This window comes from Seriola dumerili, unplaced genomic scaffold (genome assembly GCF_002260705.1).
Source record: "Seriola dumerili isolate Sdu_G_001 unplaced genomic scaffold, Sdu_1.0 BDQW01000478.1, whole genome shotgun sequence".
NCBI lineage: Eukaryota > Metazoa > Chordata > Actinopteri > Carangiformes > Carangidae > Seriola > Seriola dumerili.
This window is the reverse complement of record NW_019174733.1, coordinates 1,723,608-1,744,963: the sequence shown is the minus strand read 5'-3', so window position 1 is coordinate 1,744,963 and position 21,356 is coordinate 1,723,608. Positions and strand designations below refer to the sequence as shown.

The 21,356-nt window shown below is 40.5% G+C and overlaps 2 protein-coding genes across 3 annotated transcripts in view; both read right to left on the bottom strand.

The window, feature by feature from the left end:
- Nucleotides 1-8,046, bottom strand: part of LOC111235365 (disks large homolog 5-like) — a 34,448-nt gene extending 26,402 nt beyond the window's left edge. The window contains exon 1 of the mRNA XM_022763802.1: nucleotides 7,442-8,046. Coding sequence (XP_022619523.1) covers nucleotides 7,442-7,745 — 304 coding nt within the window. The 5' untranslated portion in view covers nucleotides 7,746-8,046. The remainder of the gene's footprint in view (nucleotides 1-7,441) is intronic.
- A 3,283-nt stretch (nucleotides 8,047-11,329) lies between these two features.
- LOC111235226 (annexin A11-like) lies at nucleotides 11,330-20,453 on the bottom strand. Of its 2 annotated transcripts, none has more exons than XM_022763616.1 (15): nucleotides 20,349-20,453; nucleotides 18,252-18,521; nucleotides 17,364-17,446; nucleotides 16,312-16,677; nucleotides 16,135-16,222; nucleotides 15,513-15,607; nucleotides 15,085-15,198; nucleotides 14,786-14,876; nucleotides 14,187-14,266; nucleotides 14,043-14,099; nucleotides 13,817-13,910; nucleotides 13,565-13,660; nucleotides 12,364-12,422; nucleotides 12,140-12,262; nucleotides 11,330-12,024 (listed from the first exon to the last, which is right to left on the bottom strand). In XM_022763616.1, exons 2-15 carry the CDS (start codon nucleotides 18,517-18,519, stop codon nucleotides 11,965-11,967), a joined length of 1,674 nt encoding a protein of 557 aa, XP_022619337.1. In that variant the 5' UTR covers nucleotides 18,520-18,521; nucleotides 20,349-20,453; the 3' UTR covers nucleotides 11,330-11,964. The 2 variants fall into 2 exon arrangements, with proteins under 2 accessions (XP_022619337.1, XP_022619338.1); XM_022763617.1 differs by having other exon boundaries at nucleotides 16,312-16,533.
- Nucleotides 20,454-21,356: the final 903 nt, after the last annotated feature.

Sequence of the window (21,356 nt, the reverse complement as noted above, 5' to 3'; positions counted from 1 at the left end):
TGTAATGGGCTGATTGGTTAACCCCGTAAGCACACAAATGGATGCAGTATGGATTGCATGTCAGATGCAAGCCGGCTATCTGGTGGTCGATGGGTCAGTGGCATTAGCCTTTTTCCAACAGGCTTTTAATCATCGATAGCAATTAGCAGCAGCAGCCACAGTCAGTGAGGCCGATCATTTGTAAACACGTTCGCTGCATCAGTCAAATGGCTATCTATTAGGGCAGCATAGATCTGATGATATACAGTGGGAGAATCCGCCTCTCTGTGCCAAAAACAGACAGACGACAGACGATCAGACCTGAGAAATCATTCCCAACATTCAAGTTAACAGATAAATACATCACGACAGATTTCATCTGGAGCCATTAGATATGCTAACAAGGAGTGAGCATCTGCTACTGGCTTCCATCAAGAGATACACTTTAAAAAAGGTGAGAAATATTCGAGCGGAGGACCTGAGGCGACAGCAACAAAGGCCCGTCGCTGTGATCTAAATAGGTCAGGGGAGTACTCGCCCTACCTAAGGGGTTCCACTTCCCCCCACTCCTCCTTTTCTCCACTCTGCTTTCCCTCCCAATCAAGCGATGCGCTCAACCACCAACAGTTGCTTCAGACAACCAGATTATGTTCTCCAGCACATAAAGCAAGATGACACACGTTGCCATGGTGAAGCTGGATGAGAGGAATAGTAAATTCTGCAGCGTGGAGAAAAAGAAGAGCATAAGAGTTGGGAGGCTGATGGAGGAGAGCCTTATCAAACAAAGATGCAAAGTCTGGCTTCCACCGACGGGTGAGACTAAATTATTCATCAGCTCCAGAAAATTCTCTTATCTGACAACGAGTGTGTCTCCCAAAACGTAATGCACGTATGATTATCATCGCGATTGGACTCTGCTGCTGCTTCACACTCCCTTTATCAGGGCATGTTGACAAGCCTTGAAACCATGGATTCGAAGCAGCCAAGGCGCCTGTTCAGTTCCCAAGAACATCATAGACAAAAATTTTCAGGGCCACTTGGTAAAAGAGCAGCATTAGCATTCCAAAAATAATACTGCGAGCTATCCTTTATTAGCCCCTGTCAGCTCTTCTCACTGTCAGTGAGCAACAGTGATTAAAAAAAAAAAAAAACAATCACACACCAAGTGTCAAGCAGAGTCCAAATATTCTTTATGCTCCATCTCCTTTTGTGTCCTCAGCTTCACAGCCATTAAACTACAGAAGTGCAAATAACAGCAACACTAATAATTCGCTTGAAAACTACTACCCACTCATTTTACAGTGTGCTTAAGTGAGGATGAAGGATATGTCAGCATTAAGCTGGCAAGCAGAAAGTATCTCTTTTACTCTGGCATCACAGACCTCTAAATCCCTCTCCCTGTATGGAGGACGCAGCTCAAGTAAGGGATGTGGCGATCCCACCCACTCTGCTTTGATACTGGGTACTAATCCAAAACTTAAAAACTTCAAAATATTCACAGAGTACCAATCAAGTACCAGCGCTCTTTTCCCCTTTTTCTATTTAAAATCTGTGTGTGTCACTGTAAGGCAACATGAAGCTGAAACTACACATCACATCTTAACCGTGGAGACGTTCAGACACCAACATAGTCTTAAGGCCTGAAGTTTTACATACTTATAACAACAGTGACCAAGAAACCGTATTTAAAGTGGATTGGTTTTGTCTGGCTGATAACCACACTAAGGTCATAATCATCAAAGACTCAGACACCTGTATCCTATCCTACACCTCAGCACAAAATCTGTTTAAAGTTTAAATTCTGGTGTATAAATATGACATGATTCCCCTTCGTCCAACTCCCTCCCTGTACTGTGGGACTTCCAGTAAGCCGTGCAGTGGGCCCAACTTCTGGGGAGGCAATGACACGACAGGCCAAGATTCTGGGCAATGAGCCAGTGAAGCCTTGCTGCTGGGGTAAGGGATTGATCATCTGATTTAAGGGGTCTACACGAAACATAAACAAGAAGACATCTAACATGATGACTCCATGAGCCAGGATTACTCAACTGCACGCACATCGCCTGACTCACAGCTCCAGCCTATGGTCCAACCCACCCACCTTTTTTCACTCAAAAGGTCCATGCCTGCCCTGTGGCAAGACTCAAAATAAGATCTGTTATTCTGTTGATTGAAATGCAAGACCATCTACTCCAGGTGCAGCAATATAGTCATTTTGGATCTGTGTAAACACTCTGGGACAAGAAGCGAAAAACAAGGAGATGTGTAGAAGAAAACCTAAGAGCCCCTGAGCCTTCTGCCCAGCAGACCTGTCAGAACTGCTGAGCGGCACCAAAGTCCAAAAAAATCCCCTGAGTGCAATCCAGCCCAGCCCATTATCAGCAAGCCATAATGGGTTTTCTCCCTGCAAAGAGCTCTAGCTCAGCATAAATGAGACATAATTTCTTTTTGACCAGCTAGCCTGTGCCAAGGGTTGGGTCAAAAACAAAAAGGTGAAAGATGCCTGCATGTCCTCCAAATGCTCTGCTACACAGCTAGTACAAATATAAGCCAAAACACTGCCAACAGCCTGTCTGTGTGGAATAAACCCACTATTGGAATTTGGGTAATCTTTGTGACATTCCTTTCATGTTTAATCACAGAGGAGACCATGTTTATTCTGAAAGCATTTTCATTGTGTGTTGAGAAAATTCAGATGATTAAATTGCACTATAATTCTTTAAAGGTCACCAAGAGGAGGGAATCTAGTGTCGAAGAGAAGTGCACATAATCATAAGTCAAACCTACCAATATGGATGCGACAGGAAGGCCTTTTCTATTGTATAACTATCAGCAACAAAGATGTCATTAGGGATTTAGCTCTCATTGATGCCTCTGATATTAAAAACATATGCACTAATTTTACTTGAAAGCGTTTTAGTCAGAACAGGCAATCTCTGCTCCTTTGCTGGAGGTTCATACTATGGTTCACCCAAATCTGCTCTGTGACCTCTGTTGCGTGTCATCCATTGTTCTTGTTTCTAATCTATACAAAAAGGTGGAGGTACTAGTGATCTCCACCATCACTATCATTTGCTGGTGATTACAGGTCACTTTGACCCGGGGTCGCGTGCCAGAGACTGAAGGACAAATGACGGCATGTGTAGCCAGGACAGATAAAAAAATAAATAAATAAAAAAAGGTAGAGAATTAAAGAGATGGAGCAACAAGGAGATTCAAGGGTGGAAGAGACACCATGATGGGAGGAGAGGAGAGGAGGGATAGAAAGAAAATACTGCAGAACAAAGCGGGGGGGGGGCAAGGAAAGATGCTGTTTATTTCCATGACTTCATAGCACTGGTAAACATTTAGATGCTGGCATTTCCTCTACCTTGTGGGGTAATTAGAAAGCAGAGGAACATGTGTAAAATGGTAATGAAGTCCTCTTTTTCAGTACAGCCTCCTGGCTGTGGTTTGCACTTTCAGAGTGTAGATAAACCTGCCATCAGATATTAATGCTAAAGTGAAAAAATATACAAATTTTACACAGAAAAAAGATGTTGTGTTAGAGAGCAATGGAATTAAATGGGAAGAATAACACCAATGGCCCAGTGGAAGGAGTTAGACCAACGTCTCATTAGTCTGGATCTCAGGTCTTGATTAGATAGATATATTGAGCGGCATTACTGACAAAAGACCCTATACCATTAACAGTACTAATTACAACTCAAATAAGGCTAAAACTAATGATTTCATCACTGATTTTCAATAATTTCAAATAATCATTTTGTCTATAGAATGAAAAATAACAAAACAAACAAAAAAAAAAAACTGTGAAAAATGCAAATATATTCAAATATAAAAACTGAAAAATGCAGCAAATTGTCACATTGAGGAGCTGAAACCTGCGAGTTTTGGCATCTTTGCTTCATAAAAACATTTAATGATTAATTCATTATACAAAATTGTGTTCTGGTGCTCAACTGTTTGATTAATCAACTAACCACTGCAGCACTATACTCGAAAGCACACTATTGGCTCACTTAAATCACAGCAGAGACAACCTGGCCCGTTTTAACCGAAGCCTGCATTGCTGGTTGTGCAGAGACACTGCAATGTAATAAAACTCACGCCCACAACTCATCGAAAATGCGATCTACTCAAATGTCATCAATCACACCTAAGCAGAAACATCGGTCAACAGCAGATGAATTGATGGCTTCCTCTCCACAGCAAGAGGGGGGGGGGGGATAAGGTCAGACTGTGGTACAAAGAGTGGCGAGGGGAAAGAGAGCAGGTTGACACGTGAGAAACACTGAGTGACAGACAACGACACAGAGGAAGAGGGGAAGAAAGGTCCGGCTCATGGGAGATATTTAAGAGCAGCGGTCGTGACAAGAGCGTCAGGGTCATAACTCACTCTGTCTGTCCACTGTGCTTTATAGAGTGGGACAGAAACTGGTTGACAGAGAGGAGAGCACCCCCCCCCCCCCCCCCCCTTCAACAACACACACACTGGCCTATGTCCTAGGCTGCTGTACACAGAGCAAGCTGCTGACTGTGCACTTTGGGCCTGCTCAACTTCTCAACAAAAGGCTTGTTGTCTACCTCTCTCTTGCCCCGTCTTTCTATCACCCTCTTCTGTCTCTCTGGCGTGTCCCTCCATTTAAGTATGCAGAGAAACAAAACCACTCAATGGGGAGAAAAGAAATATAATAAGTCAGGGAAAAGAGAAAGAAAGATAAAAAGGGATGGAGGGTGAGTCAGAGAAAAAGACAATAAAGCATAGGAATGAGACACCAAAACAATGAGTAAATGAAGGCAACCAGATAGCAGGAGAAGAAGAGGACTGTGGACGTTGCATCCTGTCAGGGAGAATTGTGTTGCCATCCTCTCGGAGTGTGTTTAAATCACTGTCACAGACCCTTGAGTCTGGAAAGAGTGGGGGGGGGTGCAGGTGCGTCTCTTCTTGTGCTCTGTTCCTTCAGGTAGAATATTGTCCAATGTAGCGCAACAGGATGAGGACACAATCCGAGGCATGAAATCAGCTTGATTGCAGCCGCTTGGATTTATGAAATGACTTCAGTTCAGTTTGAGAACTTGCTCTGCAGCATAACAAGGCCAAAAACTTCAATCATACTCAATATTCAGAGTGAATCGTCTGCTCTGCAGTTTAATCAGAGTTCGAGAATTTGTTAAAAACAGTGAGCCAGTCAGTCCCAGTGGCTCACTGATGAACACAACAGGCTAAATAATGAATGATTTGTTTGTGGGTTCACTACAGCAAATGTGTTGGAGTTAGCCAGCAAAACACTAATAATTTACAGAGCCCTAGCTTTAAACAACTGAGCATTTTTGCGGGCATCTGTATGCTTTTCCTCTGGGGTGAGGATGTTTCTTTGGAGTTCAGATGATTCCGTATGTGAGCGTGTATGGGAGCTCAGCTGGCAAAGGAGGCACATCTGAGAACAAGAGCAGGCAGGCAGCATGAGAGGAGGAAGACTTGAGAGCAGGTTGCTATCAGTAAGACTCATCACACACTCATATTCCCTCTCTTCACTCACCCCGCGTCGTTCACAGACACACTGGGGCTCTGAAGATTTCATCCCTATGTGCCTCTTTGCCTGGAGGTACTCTGTGAGCGGCTTGTCTTCGGTCTCTCACAAAGTGTGGTTAAAACGCGGTAATCGCATCAGGCGAATGACTACACTAAAAGATAATAAAAAGCACATTTAAAAAAAATAATTAAAAAAACCACAACACTTGAGTCAAAACAGAAGGAGCCAAGAGCGTGGCGACTAATAACAGAGGATTGTAGAGGCATGATAAAGCGTGTCTCACAGAGAGAGTTTGCACCAGAGAGAGGAGAGCAGGGCCTAATCCTCTGTTGAATAACCGCAGGCTGACTAGCCAGACTCACTCTCTCCTAGCACAGGGCAGGTCAGCTCTGAGGCCCAGTGCTACAGTCTGTAAAGGTGTGTGGAGAAAAGCCCAATTCCACATTGTCGAGTCCAGCCAGAGTCAAGGAACTAACACAGGGTCCAATTTTCATCTTCTCAAGGGTGAACAGCTGTCAGTGTGAGTGTTATTCTGCAGCAACAACAGTACAGTACTACAATAAAGTAATAAAGCTTAAGGAAGCATTAGTGATCCAGTCAGCAGAGCAGAGCAAGACACCAGCTCAGCATTACCTGCTAAGGTCTGCTTGCTGGTAGTAGACAGAGACATGCTACAACTTGGCAGCTGTAAACTATGGATCACATTGTGTATTTAAAAAAAGGACACAGACATGTGTTTGAAATAAAGCTTCAGCTGTGTCAAAATGGTGTATAAGATAGACTGCATGGTTGTTTTACATGTAGAATATGTCAAAGAGAAGCATTTCTCTGCGTCTCTTCCCCACATTTGGATCTCAAGGCTCATCCTGCATTCAGGCCCTCGGGGCATGAGGCTGGTTGTGAGTAAGCCACTGGCTTCAGTCATTCAGACAAAGCAAAACAGGCAAAACTAGACGAGGCTTTTACACTTGGTTGCCCTTTGTCTCTGTGCAACAACAACCAAAACCGCTGAAGTGGAGGCAGTTGCTGTGAGGACAGAGTGCACATCAAATGACAACAGTGAATAAACTGTAATTAAAAATGTAGCATAAATGCAATACTGGAGGGAAATCTTTGGCTGTTAGGAAACCACTTTGGTTCTCTCTCCATATGAGAAGGTGGACTGATCCACACCATGCTTTACACTTGTGAGCATGCATGGGTAGGCTGCACGCACACACCCATGTACAGGTCGATATTGGCCCACATGTCAGTGGTAAACCCGTTGTCATGGAAACAAGTCAGGCAAGCTCATGTACCTTAACCATATCACGCCAATGATTATAAATTGGAGCTTGTGTTGGATATGAATGAATTGATCTTGGGTTTTTTTTTCTCTCAACAGTGCACAAATATCACAGACTATGTTTAGAGGAAATCATACACCATACCTGGCCAAACCAACTCTACACCATGGATGTGTAATCTGTGCATTGCAGTGACTGGGAGAGAGCCTTTTAGGGGCAGGGGGGATGACAGTAACGGCAGAATAGTCCTGGGCTGAATTAATCACAAGCTGTGCATCAGATCTGCAGGCCATTGTGAATGTCTACTTTAAAGAGGCAGGCTAGTGCATTTATGTTTTGCACATTTAACAGAGCATAATGTTGCACTCATTGAGTTCTGATTGCAAATGTGCGACCATGTTGCAAGCAGCACTGTTGCCTGCCCTTGCAACCTTCACATGAACCTGTATTATGATCTTATGCAGTTTGGCTAATGTTACGTGAAGCTCCAAGCCCGCTGTTGTGTATCTATCCACACACGGTCTTCTTGCGCCAGACCACCCAGATTGTACTCAAGGCAGGAGCTATGCAGTGGCCGGTCCACTCATTTTTACAGTCAAGTGTAAGCCTATTTGTGAGTAGTTATGTCTCAGCTCTTACCGGTGGAGTGGTCCACAGGTCCACCGCCGTTGTTGCTGAACAGGGCAGTATACAGGTCAGGGTATGCCTTCTCCAGGGCCACACACAGGTCGAGGAAATGGTCGCTCTCCTTGTTCATCAGCATCTTCAAAAGGTGGTCTACTTTCTCGGCGCTGGACGAACAGTTCTGGTCCAGTTCGAACCTATCGAGTTGACTCAAGGTACCAGAAACTATCAGCAGCTCGATCACTCGGTCCGCATCTGTTATGGACTCCAATAAGTTCTGGTGGCACTGGTCTAGCAACTCTTTGTGCTTTGGCTCCATTGCTATCCGCTGTAGTTCCGTAGCTTCCCAGCTAACCCAGACGGCCAAGTGGGTGTAATATCCTTACCGATCAAAAGTACCGAGCGATTATTGAACTTAACTTATCGCGGCTTGCAGAAGTTCGCCGGAGCCACCACGGCGTTAGGTTGCACGGGAGATCAATTTTTATAGCATATTGAAAAAGGCACAAGAAGCCATATTTGTTGCCCAAGGCTGTTGACTGCACTAAACAGCGATACATTTTTCCATCTTACTCGTGTGTGGCAGTTCAGGTCGTTTTTTGCTTCCCCTCAGAGTACGCTTTAACCGAACACATTTTCCTCTTCTTCTGTAACATTTAATGCGCCCTTTGCCGACTCAACTGCTGGGAAAACTCACGTAACTCCGCCGCTGATCCTCAGTTACACTGTATCCTCCGCCATGTCTGAGCGACTCAGCAGCTGCTACCCGCTGTCAATCAACGTTTCGTTCAATGACCATATAAGGCAAAATAGGGCGGGGTTTTTTACAAAAAACACACCTATTTCTTCAATGGGCGTACACATCAACCCGTAGTACGTCGAAAATCCCAGGCGGAAAAAAATGAGAATGGAGAGAATTTGCATGAAAATCTGGAGAAATTTTAAAATTATCGGCGTTGTGGTAAAGGTGGGTAAAAGATGACCTCATCTCTAGGGTAAAGCAACCATCTAGGATTAACAGAATACGAAATGCATGTATCTGTTGTCTGCAGTGGTGGAATGTAACTAAGTACATTTACTCAAGGACAAAGCACAAAAATTACAAATTACAAATTTTAGATACTAGTATACACTTTTTCAAATGTATGCTGTTCACTCCACAAAATTTATTTGACATTTTACTTAATACTTGATACAGATTTTACATACAAAACATATGATGAGCCTATAATGATTAGATTGGTAGCACTTTCTAATACCAGATTAATGCAACAGTATTTATCATATAATATGATACATAATACATCACAGGTCAATTTTTCTGCATTATGAATACTTTATAAATTTTTCTGCATTTTTATACTTGATGAACATTTTACATTTCTAATGCAGGGCTTAATATTAATAGTAGTATTTCTACATTGCAGTATAACTGCTTAAGTAAACGGTCTTAATTCTTCTTCCACCACTGGTTATCTGTTGTGTTCTGCAGTGTCATGCACCTCACTATATCATCACCAAAATTAATTTATGAATTAATGAGTTCTGTCAGCCTAAAACTGTTGATAAACCAAGTGATATTAATCCGTCATTCTAATCTTTTGATTTAACGCAGACACATCAAATCAACAGAACCCAGTCAATGGTAAACCTCCCTGACTATATTATTTTATGTAGGAAAAATGCTAATGCTGTGATAAAAATATAAGCATTTTTATTCAGTCCTTGCATAATACTGCTCCTGTTGCCACAGGCTTGTGCACCACATTTCTATATCTAAGCTGCAACACAACAACCAATTTCAGCGTGAACTGTATCTGTGTGTTGGATAAGATATAAGAGGGCAGTGGCAAGTGAAAAAAACGAAAAAAATGTGTATTTGAAATGAAATGCGTGTTTGAGTAGGATTTGTGAAATACAATATGATGATGATGATGGATGCACTCTGCTTCCAGTCTACAGCTGAATAAAGATTGTTGGCACAGAGGCAGGCATCTGCAGGCATACCTCTCAAACCGTGACCTTATTCATGCATGCACTGAATCTCATTGTGACATCTACAACTCTCTCCCTCTGTCTCTCTCCCCCTCTTTCTGTCTCTCTGCCATGCTGGCTCCATAGCTTGTGCAACCATGTGCTATCCCTTTAGATGAAAAATTAATTACAATTCATTCATATCAAAGGGAAGCAGGTCCCCACTGCTGACACAGATTGGACGGTTGTGTCTGTACCCTACTTCTGAGGACGCGCATTTGAATAGAGAAGACAGCCTGATGCTTTTTATCTTGGGGGTATGAATGAGTTTATTATTTAGACAACAAGGGTTGTGTTTCTAGCTGTCTGATAATTTACTGAAATATTATTAAACAGATTTGTTTATCAGGCAGCCAGGATCAGGGTAGATAATAACTTTATCTTTTATTGAAGAGACTGTCAACAAGCATATCCATCATTTATCCTGGCCAAATTGTCTCAAACTGAAAATTTTATGGATTTTTTTTTTTTTATTGACAGTCTGAATAGAGATCCAGTAAATGGAAAGTCTGTCCGGCTAAGGGTGGAAAAACAACTTTATTGTCCACTCACTTTTTAGACTTTTATTCACTGCATCTACGCAATTCATTCTCAGCATTGGTGTATCCATTTTCTCTTCATCCTGTGAGAACGCACAAGGATGATGTTGTTCCCAAAGTGTTGAATGGGCACGTCCCAAATTAAGAAGGGGGCAGCAACACTATGTTAGAAGAGAATAAGTTTGTTGGCATCCTTCATCATCATACCAAGACATTTTTAATGTAAAGCCATAATTTCCCAACAATATATCAGGCCCCAAAGCAGTGAGAGGATTCCCAAATGATTAGATCAGTTATAATAGACATTAAATTAGACAATTCTTGATTTTTAATTAACAGTGAATTACACAGCCTTCAGCTGGACACCTGCAACAGATGGGAGGTTTCTGATCATAATTAAATATCAAAACTACAGTTTTGGCAGATACATGCTGAAACACTTTCCTTATAAACATTAATCTAATGATGTCTAAATTATCTTCTCCAAACCAATCTAATCGCATCTAATCTTCATTAAAATTCTAGTTATTGTAATTTAAACATCCATCTAAAGCCCTCAGGCCTTCTCTGCCACTTCTAGTGGATTTTAACACGATGTGATCAAAAATGACTCTTCCAGCATGGCTGTTACCCAAAGGGTCCCCCAGGCCTCTGACAGCACTGCAGACATGCTAGACTTGGTTAATGTGGCCAAGGCAGTTTTATGGATGCTATCAATTCCACACGCTCCCTCCTCCTCACTTCAGAGTTATTGATCCTAGTGCAGTTAACTCACACACATACACACTCACACACTACTGTAGCCAGCCGAGCGCAGAGCCACATCTCTACAGTCAAGTGTGTTCAACGGTATTTAAAGTGAAGCCAACAGGACTTAATAAGGCGTGGAGAGCTTCACGTGCAACCACACATGCTGACTTTACACCACTCAAGGAATGAGAAATTATGTATCTGTATTGACCATGTAAAACGCAGTGTATTTAAGAATCAGCAGTTAGTTTTTGCCATGGATTTTGAGGCTTGAAAATATTCAGTGTAGAACTATGCAGCGTATACACATTTAAACTGAAATGTGACCATGTGTATTGATCTAATACCTTTAAATAATGATCCATGTAAACTCTGCTGGTTGGAATTCATACTTCTGGTGTAGCTGCTGGGGTTGACATAAAGACTTCACTGCCCTCTACTGGTAAACTGAGTCTACCCCCAAGTGACTACTTGTGTATAAACCTTTCCAACTCATCTGCTTATGAACCAGTGAAAGGATTTGACATCAGAGGGATTTTCAAATAATTTGAATGTATATGAACCACAAATACTTCCAGTGTGCCATCTTAATGTTTATTTTCTGAGACCTGATAAAATGACCAACAATTTATGAAATGTAAGGCTATGATTTTACATGCTACAAGAGCAGGTATATGATATACAGATTGCCCCAAATACAGCACCACTATGATGAACAAAGAATTGTAAAGTGTAGACACAATAGAAAAGAGATGGTACAGTTGCAAACGTTAACTTTGGTACTTAGCTGATGTATCCTATGTCTCATACTTTCTTCAACATTCCTGAACATTAGAAAACAAGCTGATAAACATTCCAGATATCATTAGATATCTGATCCTATTGAACAATTGAAATAAAATATCTTAAAAATATATAGCTCTTAAAATTCAAATGCAATCTCAAACAAATCTATTGTATGGCCATCCACATTCAACACAAATGATAAAAGTTATCACAAGTGAAAAAATATAATCTTTTTTTTTTGTGCATACTGCATATAGAAAAGAAATTGTACGCAGCAATATGTATGAGGTTATTACAACTCAGTAAACATTGGCATAGAGAGTATTGGCTTGGCATGCAGTTTGGCGGTTTGTGTATAGTGTGCATAGCTAGGGCGGAAAAGTGACATTTATAGAAAATTTCTATAAAGTAATAGAGACTGTTTTCCGTTCAGTCACTGCCCCCACAGAGCTTCAGTAGGAGTTTCTTGTAGTCTCCTGATGTATCTCCCTGTAAATTAGACAAATTCATCAGCAAATAATTCATGATTAAAAAAAAAAATCATCCAAAACGCTGAGGGGTTATTTCATTTGTATTAAATGTAGTATATGATGAAGATACTTACAGAGATGTGCGTGTACAGCGATTTGCCGTAGTTTTTAACATACTCCTGGCGGATATCCAGCATGTCCACCTCAGAACGGGAGACCATGATGCGGATCAGGGCTCTGTCCTTGGTCCCAGCTCCCTGAACACACGAACATACACACAATTATAAATCAAATACTATTCTGCACTTACTTAGTAATATATAGAAAATTACAATCCAAACAAAACGCTGAGTCTCACCTTCATGGCCTTGTAAAGCCTCTCAGCAAAGTATCCAGGTGTGTTCTTAATACACTTCACTGAAACAAAGAAAATATTTACTTGTCGCCAACACAAGCAGAATGTACCCATTAATTTATACTTCGTCTCTTAGTCTTGAGAGCAAGAAGAGATCTGCAATATTTAAGGCTACAAATGGAGGATGAAGATGGCAATACTTCACTTGTGTACCATCTAAAAAGTGAACTATGTAAAATCAAGCTATACACACATGAAAAGAATGTAACAGATGATAACAAGCAAACTTAAAGCTGCATTAATCAATATTTTAATATTTAAAGAAAAGGGTATGTTGGTTCTGAAGAAGGGTCACTCAAAATAAAAAACCCATTGAGGATTATCATTATTGTTATGTCACAAAATGGCAGACAAAAAAACTTCATCAACTAGCTGATGGAGAAAGCTCAACATCTAGTTGAAGAGCCAGATATTTCTCTCAGGAAGTGGTGGAGACCAAAACAGAGCTAAAAGAAGAATAAATATTGGATTTAGATTCAACACGAACCCTGTGAGTTGATAATATTGCTGTGTCTGCAGGCAACCGCTGATGTGTTAGCAATAACAACTTTATAAAGGTGATTTAAATCAGCACCCCAGTGGCCAAATATTGATTCCCGCAGCTTCAAAGTGAGTTATATTTTGAAAAAAATGTAAGTGTGAATGAGAAACAGAAAGTGAAATCATAAACAAAGACAGAGTGAAATGAAACAGTGTCAAAACAATGGCAAACATCCAGCACTGCAGTGCACACCACCTCACAATTAGGTTGTATTGACCGAGTGTGAAAAACGATGGAAGGATTCAAATAAAAACACATCTAAAATCAGGTTACTGTACCATAACCCTGAGAAATGTTGGCAAAAAAGGAAAAAAAAAAAGATTACACATTCAACAGGAACACTGCCCCAGTACTACAGTACATTTTCAATTGTGTATTAAGTAAGCTGTTATAAAACACATTATATAATGAGCATGGAAAATGTTTAATTGTTAAATGTTACATCAGACATATACTGTGGTCATGCCTCTCTTGTTATGAACTATTTATGTGGAACAAATTCTGAGACTCCAGACAATACATGGGTGTGGCCCCTTCTAAGACTTGAATAGGTGTATGTGTGTGTATGTGTGTGTGTGTGTGTGTGTGTGTGTGTGTTCTTACCCACTGCCAACATGCCACTCTCAAGGTCTCCAGACATCTCCCTGCCAATGCTCTTCTCAATATCTCTGCCACACATGTGCTGATACTCGAGAAACACTACACACACACACACATAGATTAATACACGCACAAACACACACACAATCAGTAATATAGCTAGCAAAACACTAAAACTTGCATTTGTGGGCTGGTTTTTAATTACATTTTGACATGTCTTAAATGTTCAACCTTATTCATTTTCATAAAGAATACCTGCTCTGAGATGGGGTTTGCTCCTGGCGCACAAAATAGCATTGAATTTGGACTCATCTGTTCCCAGCTTGTTTTCTCCAGCAGCATACAGGGCCTATTACGAAACCAACAATATGTACAAAGCAATGTGTTTGTAATCAATACATCAAGTTATTGATTTAAGAATTACATGGTTGCAGATAAATCCTCAAACATTTATTATTAATGAAAAGGACGCCGACTTAACCTGAGCATCTTGTTTAGCCAGAGAGACGTCAACATGTTCTCGTTCGTCACGATTGCCCTTCAAAGTACAGAGAAAAATATTCCAAATTAAATCTGTGGGTAGCTGCTCAGGCACACAGATAATTCACTTGTATTATATCTGTACCTGGGCGAGAGAGATCAGGAGCCTGCGGAAGTGGCCCGAGGTATCCCCACTAATGGAATCCTCCAGTGACTTCTTGTATTCTGAAATGGCAATAGAAGTAATGGCACAATTTTAGTCAAACAATACAAGGTCACAGAAAGGAAGAATATCAAAAAAAATCAAGATGGATATAATAGGAGTTTTTCAGGCATATACTGTAGGTACGGTGACCAATACCAGATTTCTTGGCACGGAAAACTAGCATACTGCAGACTTCTACAAAATAAAATAGCAAACAATGCTGAACAATTAATTAAATAAACAATAAAAATGAGGAAAACTTTGTTATACCTTAATACATTTGCAGTTATGAATCCTTGATATCAATGTCTTATTGTTGACTAAAAAGGGCCAGCACTTAATATCTGAGTTTATGTGCGACAAATTCCTCACCATAGCATCTGCATTTAGAAATTTTATGGTGGTATCCAAATCTAGCTACGCTGAGCTTATCCCCTAATGTAATAAAACCCTTTCAAAGCAGTGTTTTGATGCTGTGAGATAAAGATGAACAGAGCAGTGGAGAAAAGCAGTGCATTAACCACCCTGAGGCATCTCACCTTGTTTGTAAATGCGGTTTATCTCCTTGATTTCAGCGTTGGAGCGAGAAGACAGGATCTCAATCAGACAAGCCTCATCAGTTCCAGCTCCCTGTTTGGAAGACAGAACAATGATAATCCGACAACCTCATGCTCTGGCCTTGCAGCAGCCAAAGTTCTTCCTGCTCATTTTTGTTTAGTGAATCTTTATCCAAATGTACAACTAATGCAGCTTCTTATTTTATTTTAAATACATTTATCTTATATCTTGTAAACACACCTCTTTATCTGTGTTTTTATAACATTTTCTAAGCATTTACCTTGATGGCACTGTAGAGCTCATAGGCATCAAACTCAGATGGGCTCTTCAACATGGCCATGACCAGCTTCCTAAAGTCTCCAGACAGTTCTGAATGCAGATCCTTAATCAGATCCTAAAAACGGAAACATGCTTGGAATAACTCAAAACCATCATTAACTGCTGCTGTGAAAAACTCACTGCAAGAGGCTCTGTGGCATAACTGTAATGAGCTCTGAGGACATTCAATCCCCTTTCCATTTTACTGACAGCACCAGCACCTGTTGTCTGCTTGTCCCCATTAAGCACTGCTAGGTAATGCACACTGAGCCACGAATGATTCTATATTGGTGTTTGTTGTACAAACAATTTTTAAAAAGTAGAAGCGCTTCTAATGTTATCAGACTAACAGTATATAAATTAAACAATAAGCATGAACAGAACTGTTACCTTCCCATAGGAAGTTTTGTAAGCCCGGAGCAAAGGCACACGCTGCTTGTTGGAGCGACTCCCCAGCAATTCAATGATGGCTTGCTCATCAGTTCCTGTACAGACAAGCCCACAATGTCAAATCAGACAGATTAAAAAAAAACATGACTTAGTATCTGAAACATTTATTTATACTTAGAAATGACAAGTCTCTTTCGAAATACAAAAGCCTGAAGAATCTAAAGAAAACAACTGCAGCTGACCATGACTAAAGAAAGTGTTAGTTAACAGTTATCGGATGTCTTTGACTAGTTGATTTGGTGATTTAATATTAAAATTTACCTTTTCTTCCTATAATATAACTATAATTTTCAAATGATTAGAAATTCAATTTTAAACCATTATTCTGAAAAAGACTATTAAAATTGATGAATCAATTAAACACTTCCTACCCTCTCAAGCAATTAGTCAACTACATAATTAAGAGGGGATGGCCAAAAAGAATACACAGTTAGAACACAACTTCCCAAATGGGAAACATCCAGTTCATCCAGACGACATTACTAAAGAAAAAGATAGATATAGATAAAAATAATAAAATAAGCAGCATACCCCGATTAAGGTCTCTGCCCATAGCACTCACCAAAGCCCTTCATGGCCTTCCTCAGAACCTCCACATCTTTGAGTGGGTCTGCTCCAGGAAAGTCCTTGATTGTTCCCCTGAATCCCCTCTGACATAACAATACAGCAATTTTGGCAATGTGACAATGTTATTCCAACAAAGAGTTCATTGTGTTTCCGCATTTTCAGTGTCTCTTACATTGACTGGTGGAGCTACTGGCATGGCTCCTCCTCCATAGGCTGGCATGGATGGATTTGGTGATGGGACCTTTGGGTATCCTGGCATAGGTGCTGGTGCTCCTCCATAACCGGGCATGGGAGGGTTAGGTGAGGGTGCACCAGGGTACCCTGGCATAGGCTGTCCAGGCTGACCAGGATAGCTCATCCCTGGGCCTTGGTGTTGGGGCATGGTCCCTCCTGGCTGTGGGTACAGGCCATATGACTGTTGGTTAGGGGAGGGGGCACCATACCCACCAGGCTGAGGGAGAGATGGGTACCCCCCAAGGGCTTGGGCGATCATGGATGGGTTTGGCATAAAACCCCCCATGCCTGAGATCTGGTTGGCCTGGGATTTGGAAAGATTGGAATGCCATAATATGTCCACACATCCTTGAAAATTATTTTATGCAAAGCAGAGATAGCTGGTCACACTTTTTTTGGATTAGATTATTTGTATTTACTTTGCAATATTTTAATGAATTGTATTTCAAATAACCACTATCTACATCACTGTTTAACTTTAACATATTTTCAAGGGAATGTCCCCTATCCTTGGTCTAACTTCAGAGGAGAAGCTGAAGTTAATGTTCTTGATCTTTTGAACCTCTACCAATCTACATGATGTACAAGTATCCAAACAAAGTGTGGCCGTGCTTTATTATAGAATGGAAATTCAGATATCTGATAACACAAATACAGCAGAGAGGACAAAGTATAAGAGGTTAAAAAAAAGTTGCATCAGACTGATACATTTTCAAAGGGACCAATAAGAAACAAGTATACGACAGTTGTTCTCATGCAAGGGAACTTGAAAGAGACACTGACAAGGAAAAATAGAAGTGCTGATGATTTTAGGATGCAGGCTTTGGAAAAGTCTTACCGTAAAGTGAAAGGATGTGATATTCCATTAATGGCTGTGTAATTCATGCTAATTGGAATATTCAACGCAAAAATCTGATGACATTTCATTAAACATATATTAATTAAGAATTTTCTAGGTGCAGGTGAAGGGGATTTTTTAGGATAACTTACCATGCCAGCGTTGTATCCAGGGTTAGATAAGTTGTCAAGCCCAATGGAGGGATAACCACCAGCTGGGCCACCACCCCAGCTTCCTGGAGAAGATAACAAAGTCAAAACTTTTTGAGAAAGTTGAGGATGTAGTGTGCTACTAGATACCTGAAAGAATTGAGAATATTAAACTGAGACAGAAATGACCCCTCTCATTGAAACTTCCTTTTTCTCACTTTCCAACTAGTTAACGGGGAGGGAAAAGAGTGCTGGACAGACAGCGGGAGTACTATGTGAAGGATGAACTGTGGGACTTGTTTCTCTTAGCAACAGCAGACGTTTGTTTATTTTTGAGGGAAAAAAATTCCTCTCAACTATAAGTCTCATGATCCTTGTTGCCTACAAACACAACATAACTGAGTCACCCTTTCTACAATTGGCACCAGAATATTTTGACTATAACACTCAGTGTTTCACATCAACTTGATTTTTCTGCAAGTACAATTACATTGTCTAAAGGGAGGCTCATGTTGCTCTGATGTGTGTGCAAGATGTGAAGGTAGGCAAATATTTTACTAATATTCTATACCATAAGAACTTGATAAATTCTATGACATTTATTTTGTAGTGTTTCTTTAAAGGAATAGTTAAGACATTTTGGGAAATATGCCTATTCACTTTCTTACTGGGATCTGGATGACAAAGAACACTATTTTGTTGCTCTGGAAAGAGCCAGGCTACTTTTTCCCTGTGTGTTCAGTCTTTATGCTAAGCTAACTGACTGCTGGCAGAAGCTTCATATTTACCATACAAACATGAGAGCTGCATCAATATCTAATTTTTGGCAAAAGAGCGAATTAACATTTCCTTTTTGAACCATTTCTTTTGCAGTGATGCATGATTGCTTACCTGGTGGTGGTGCTTGAGGATAACCTCCAGCCTGTGGTGGATATCCTCCTGCCTGTGGTGGATAGCCGCCAGCCTGTGGTGGATAGCCGCCAGCCTGTGGGGGGTAGCCGCCAGCCTGTGGGGGGTAGCCACTTGGCTGTGGCGGGTAGCCTCCCGCCTGGGGAGGGTAAGCTCCAGGCTGAGGTGGGTAAGCACCAGGCTGAGGTGGGTAAGCACCAGGCTGAGGTGGGTAAGCACCTGCCTGAGGTGGGTATCCAGGGTAGCTCATGACTTTAAACATAAAACAGAACTGTCAGTCAAAGGACTGCCAAACATGACCCATCACTAAATAATACAATGTTAATCTTGGGCAGCCACTGACACAAAAATGCACCAGTTCCATTGACAAATACTGTAAAAGAATTAAAAGACAGAGCACCCTAAATACATATTGGATGCACTAACATGGGAACATAGGAATTAAAAATACTCTCACTCTGCCCCTCCTCATCTTTTCCCACTGGGAGGAATTCTTCACTGTGCATTTATATACTACGTCTACTTTGAAAATTGTAACTCCGACTCACCATAATTATAGAGTTAGTTGTTGTATGGGGGCATTACATATAATATAAGTTTGCTTTATAGGTCCTTGTCTCAGTGTTGTGACTTTTAAATACACACATAGGCCAACTGCTACAGCCCTGTTAAATGTCAGTGTCACTGCAATCTAATGAGGGGCAAACTCCTTCCAGGAGTTTTGGATCACAGACATTTTAGATGAGTGGTGTGGGGGTGAGGAAACTTTCATTTTGGTTTAGCCTAGTATGAAAAGCCTTTGCTCCAAGAGACCTACTTGTTCCATGGTGAAACTGACTTCAGAGGACCTAAATGGAACAGTTTGCATTTTATGGACACAGGAAAGAAAAAAAGACGCTGCTGCGTTTGAAAACGCACACAGGACGAGAAAGCTACCTTGTGAAATGTGAAAGACAGAGGTCAAATCATACGAGTTAGATGAATTTATATCCAGTGAATAGGGTAATATTTTATCAACTGCTTTAATATTATTGAAGACAGGGGTTTTTGCTATCACAATAACTCAAAAGTAAACTATGAAATACTTTTAACTGCTCATGCACTTCGTTCCCATGCCCTGTTTCTGGTGTTGTGAAATACTTGATCAAAGATTGTAATCACTGAATATATATACACACACAAGGTCAAAACAAAATGTAATTTGTCTGCCTCAGGGTTTATGGTTCATGTTGAGAAATATCACACTTAACTGCTGTGCAGATGCAAAGCCATCACATCTAACTGCTTTCACACAAACTGTGAGAAAACTGTGACTTGACATAACCACACTGCACAGCTGCAACCCAACTCACAACCACATTTACTAAGGGAGTTGGGGTGCTAATAAAGATAGTTATCATTTCAGGGTCAAAAGAAAAGAAAAGAAAAGTAAAAGAACCATTGATGTAAGGAATTTAAAACCTCCTAATGTGTTACCAAATGGTTACGGTTGCTATTAGCTAATGTTAATGTCCTAACATTAGGTGTGTCAGTTCATTCACTTAAAAATATAGCATTGCTATATCGGTGGGTATACTAACGTTACGCTGGTAGTTTGACACCATGGAAAGTGATTAAACTAGCCTTTGGAATACATTTAGGTTTACTACACGGGCAAATATCTAGTTTTGAACATCGACCTATCAAATCCAACGCCATTCCAGGCCTGGGCGAATCTCTTATTGGAAACTAGCTTAGTTAACTACCAATGGAAGTTACATAATGTGGGTCGATTAATCTTGTCAATCGAGCCCAGGCATATGCCATATCTTAGCAAGATAGCTAACCATACAGAAGTGATCAAAATTTCAGCAGCAAACTGACAATACAACCTTCTTGTAGCCGTAAAGGGATAAGCTTAATGCACAGGGGAATCTGCAACAACGTCGGGAAGCTAGCGACAGCGTCGAAAAGAGCAGAGTGACGTTACACCACAAAACAACTCCAAAAAGAGTTGCCACTCATCAAAATATAACTTACATGTGTCGGTCATTATTCTAGCTCGGCCTCTTTGAGTAGTTATTTGATTTTAGCACTTACCTTGGTCAGCTTGCAGTTTCTTCCTGTGTTTCCTAGATCCGTCTTAGTACAGAACGTATTGAAACCGTGTGGGTGGGACTCATAGTTTCCATTAAAGGAACCCACCCATTTATCTGTCCTGTCCGTCAAGGAGCAGTCCCTTAAACTGTGAGATAAACACAACACGTAGCCTATTGATACATGAACATTAATGACATGATGGAAAATGTGACACACCAGTGACACATAAATATCTCACAATAGGTCTATTATTTGACAGCATGTGTGCTGCCCAAAAGAAATGCTGTCCACGTAAGATGGAAGACTGTGTTAGACCACCTTTAGCCACATTTACTATTTATTAACAATCTAAACAATTAGAATAATAATTAAGTTATATAAACTAATACTGCATATAATATGCTGTCTTTTTACAGTGACAATTACATGTATTATATTTTAGTGACAATCAAGTGACATAAATATAATAATAATAATAATAATAATAATAATAATAATAAGAATAAGAATAAGAATAAGAATAAGAATAAGAATAATAAATATAATCAAAATGGGGTCTGTAAATGAAATGAATGATTTTTTACACAAGAATAAACGCACTACAGAGTATGCTTTTCCAAAATATGAGTGCTTTTGCCTGCTTTATATATTTGTGACTGTGATATGATGATGGTCACCAAACGGGGAAATTATATTTTTAACTACTACAACGTCACTGATATCACCTTTACGAAAAGTAGGCTACACACATTGATTATGTTAAGAATTTCACAACTGTACTGTATGTATGTGAGGGACATTTGCCACAAGAGGGAGCCATTTCAATGCTTTCTCCATATTGCTACCTTCAGGTCAGGTTGGAAGCGGGGACATAGTGCTGAGATAGAGGCCTGGAGGCTGATTGTATTGGTTGATTAACTGATTTGATCTCTAATGGTGCTTATTTTTTACTCACCAGTGATCCAGCTTTTTTTCTTGTTGCACACATGAAGAAGAGACATTTTACAG

Bases quoted from the DNA above. Each gene is read 5' to 3' on its own strand.
- LOC111235226 (XM_022763616.1), bottom strand. From the start codon at position 18,519: ATGAGCTACCCTGGATACCCACCTCAGGCAGGTGCTTACCCACCTCAG. The intron at 13,661-13,816 runs GTATTCTTTATG...GTGTGTGTGTAG, and splicing joins CAAACCCCATCTCAGAGCAG to TGTTTCTCGAGTATCAGCAC. The intron at 12,263-12,363 runs GTGAGACTCAGC...TCGTGTGTTCAG, and splicing joins GGCTTTACAAGGCCATGAAG to GGAGCTGGGACCAAGGACAG.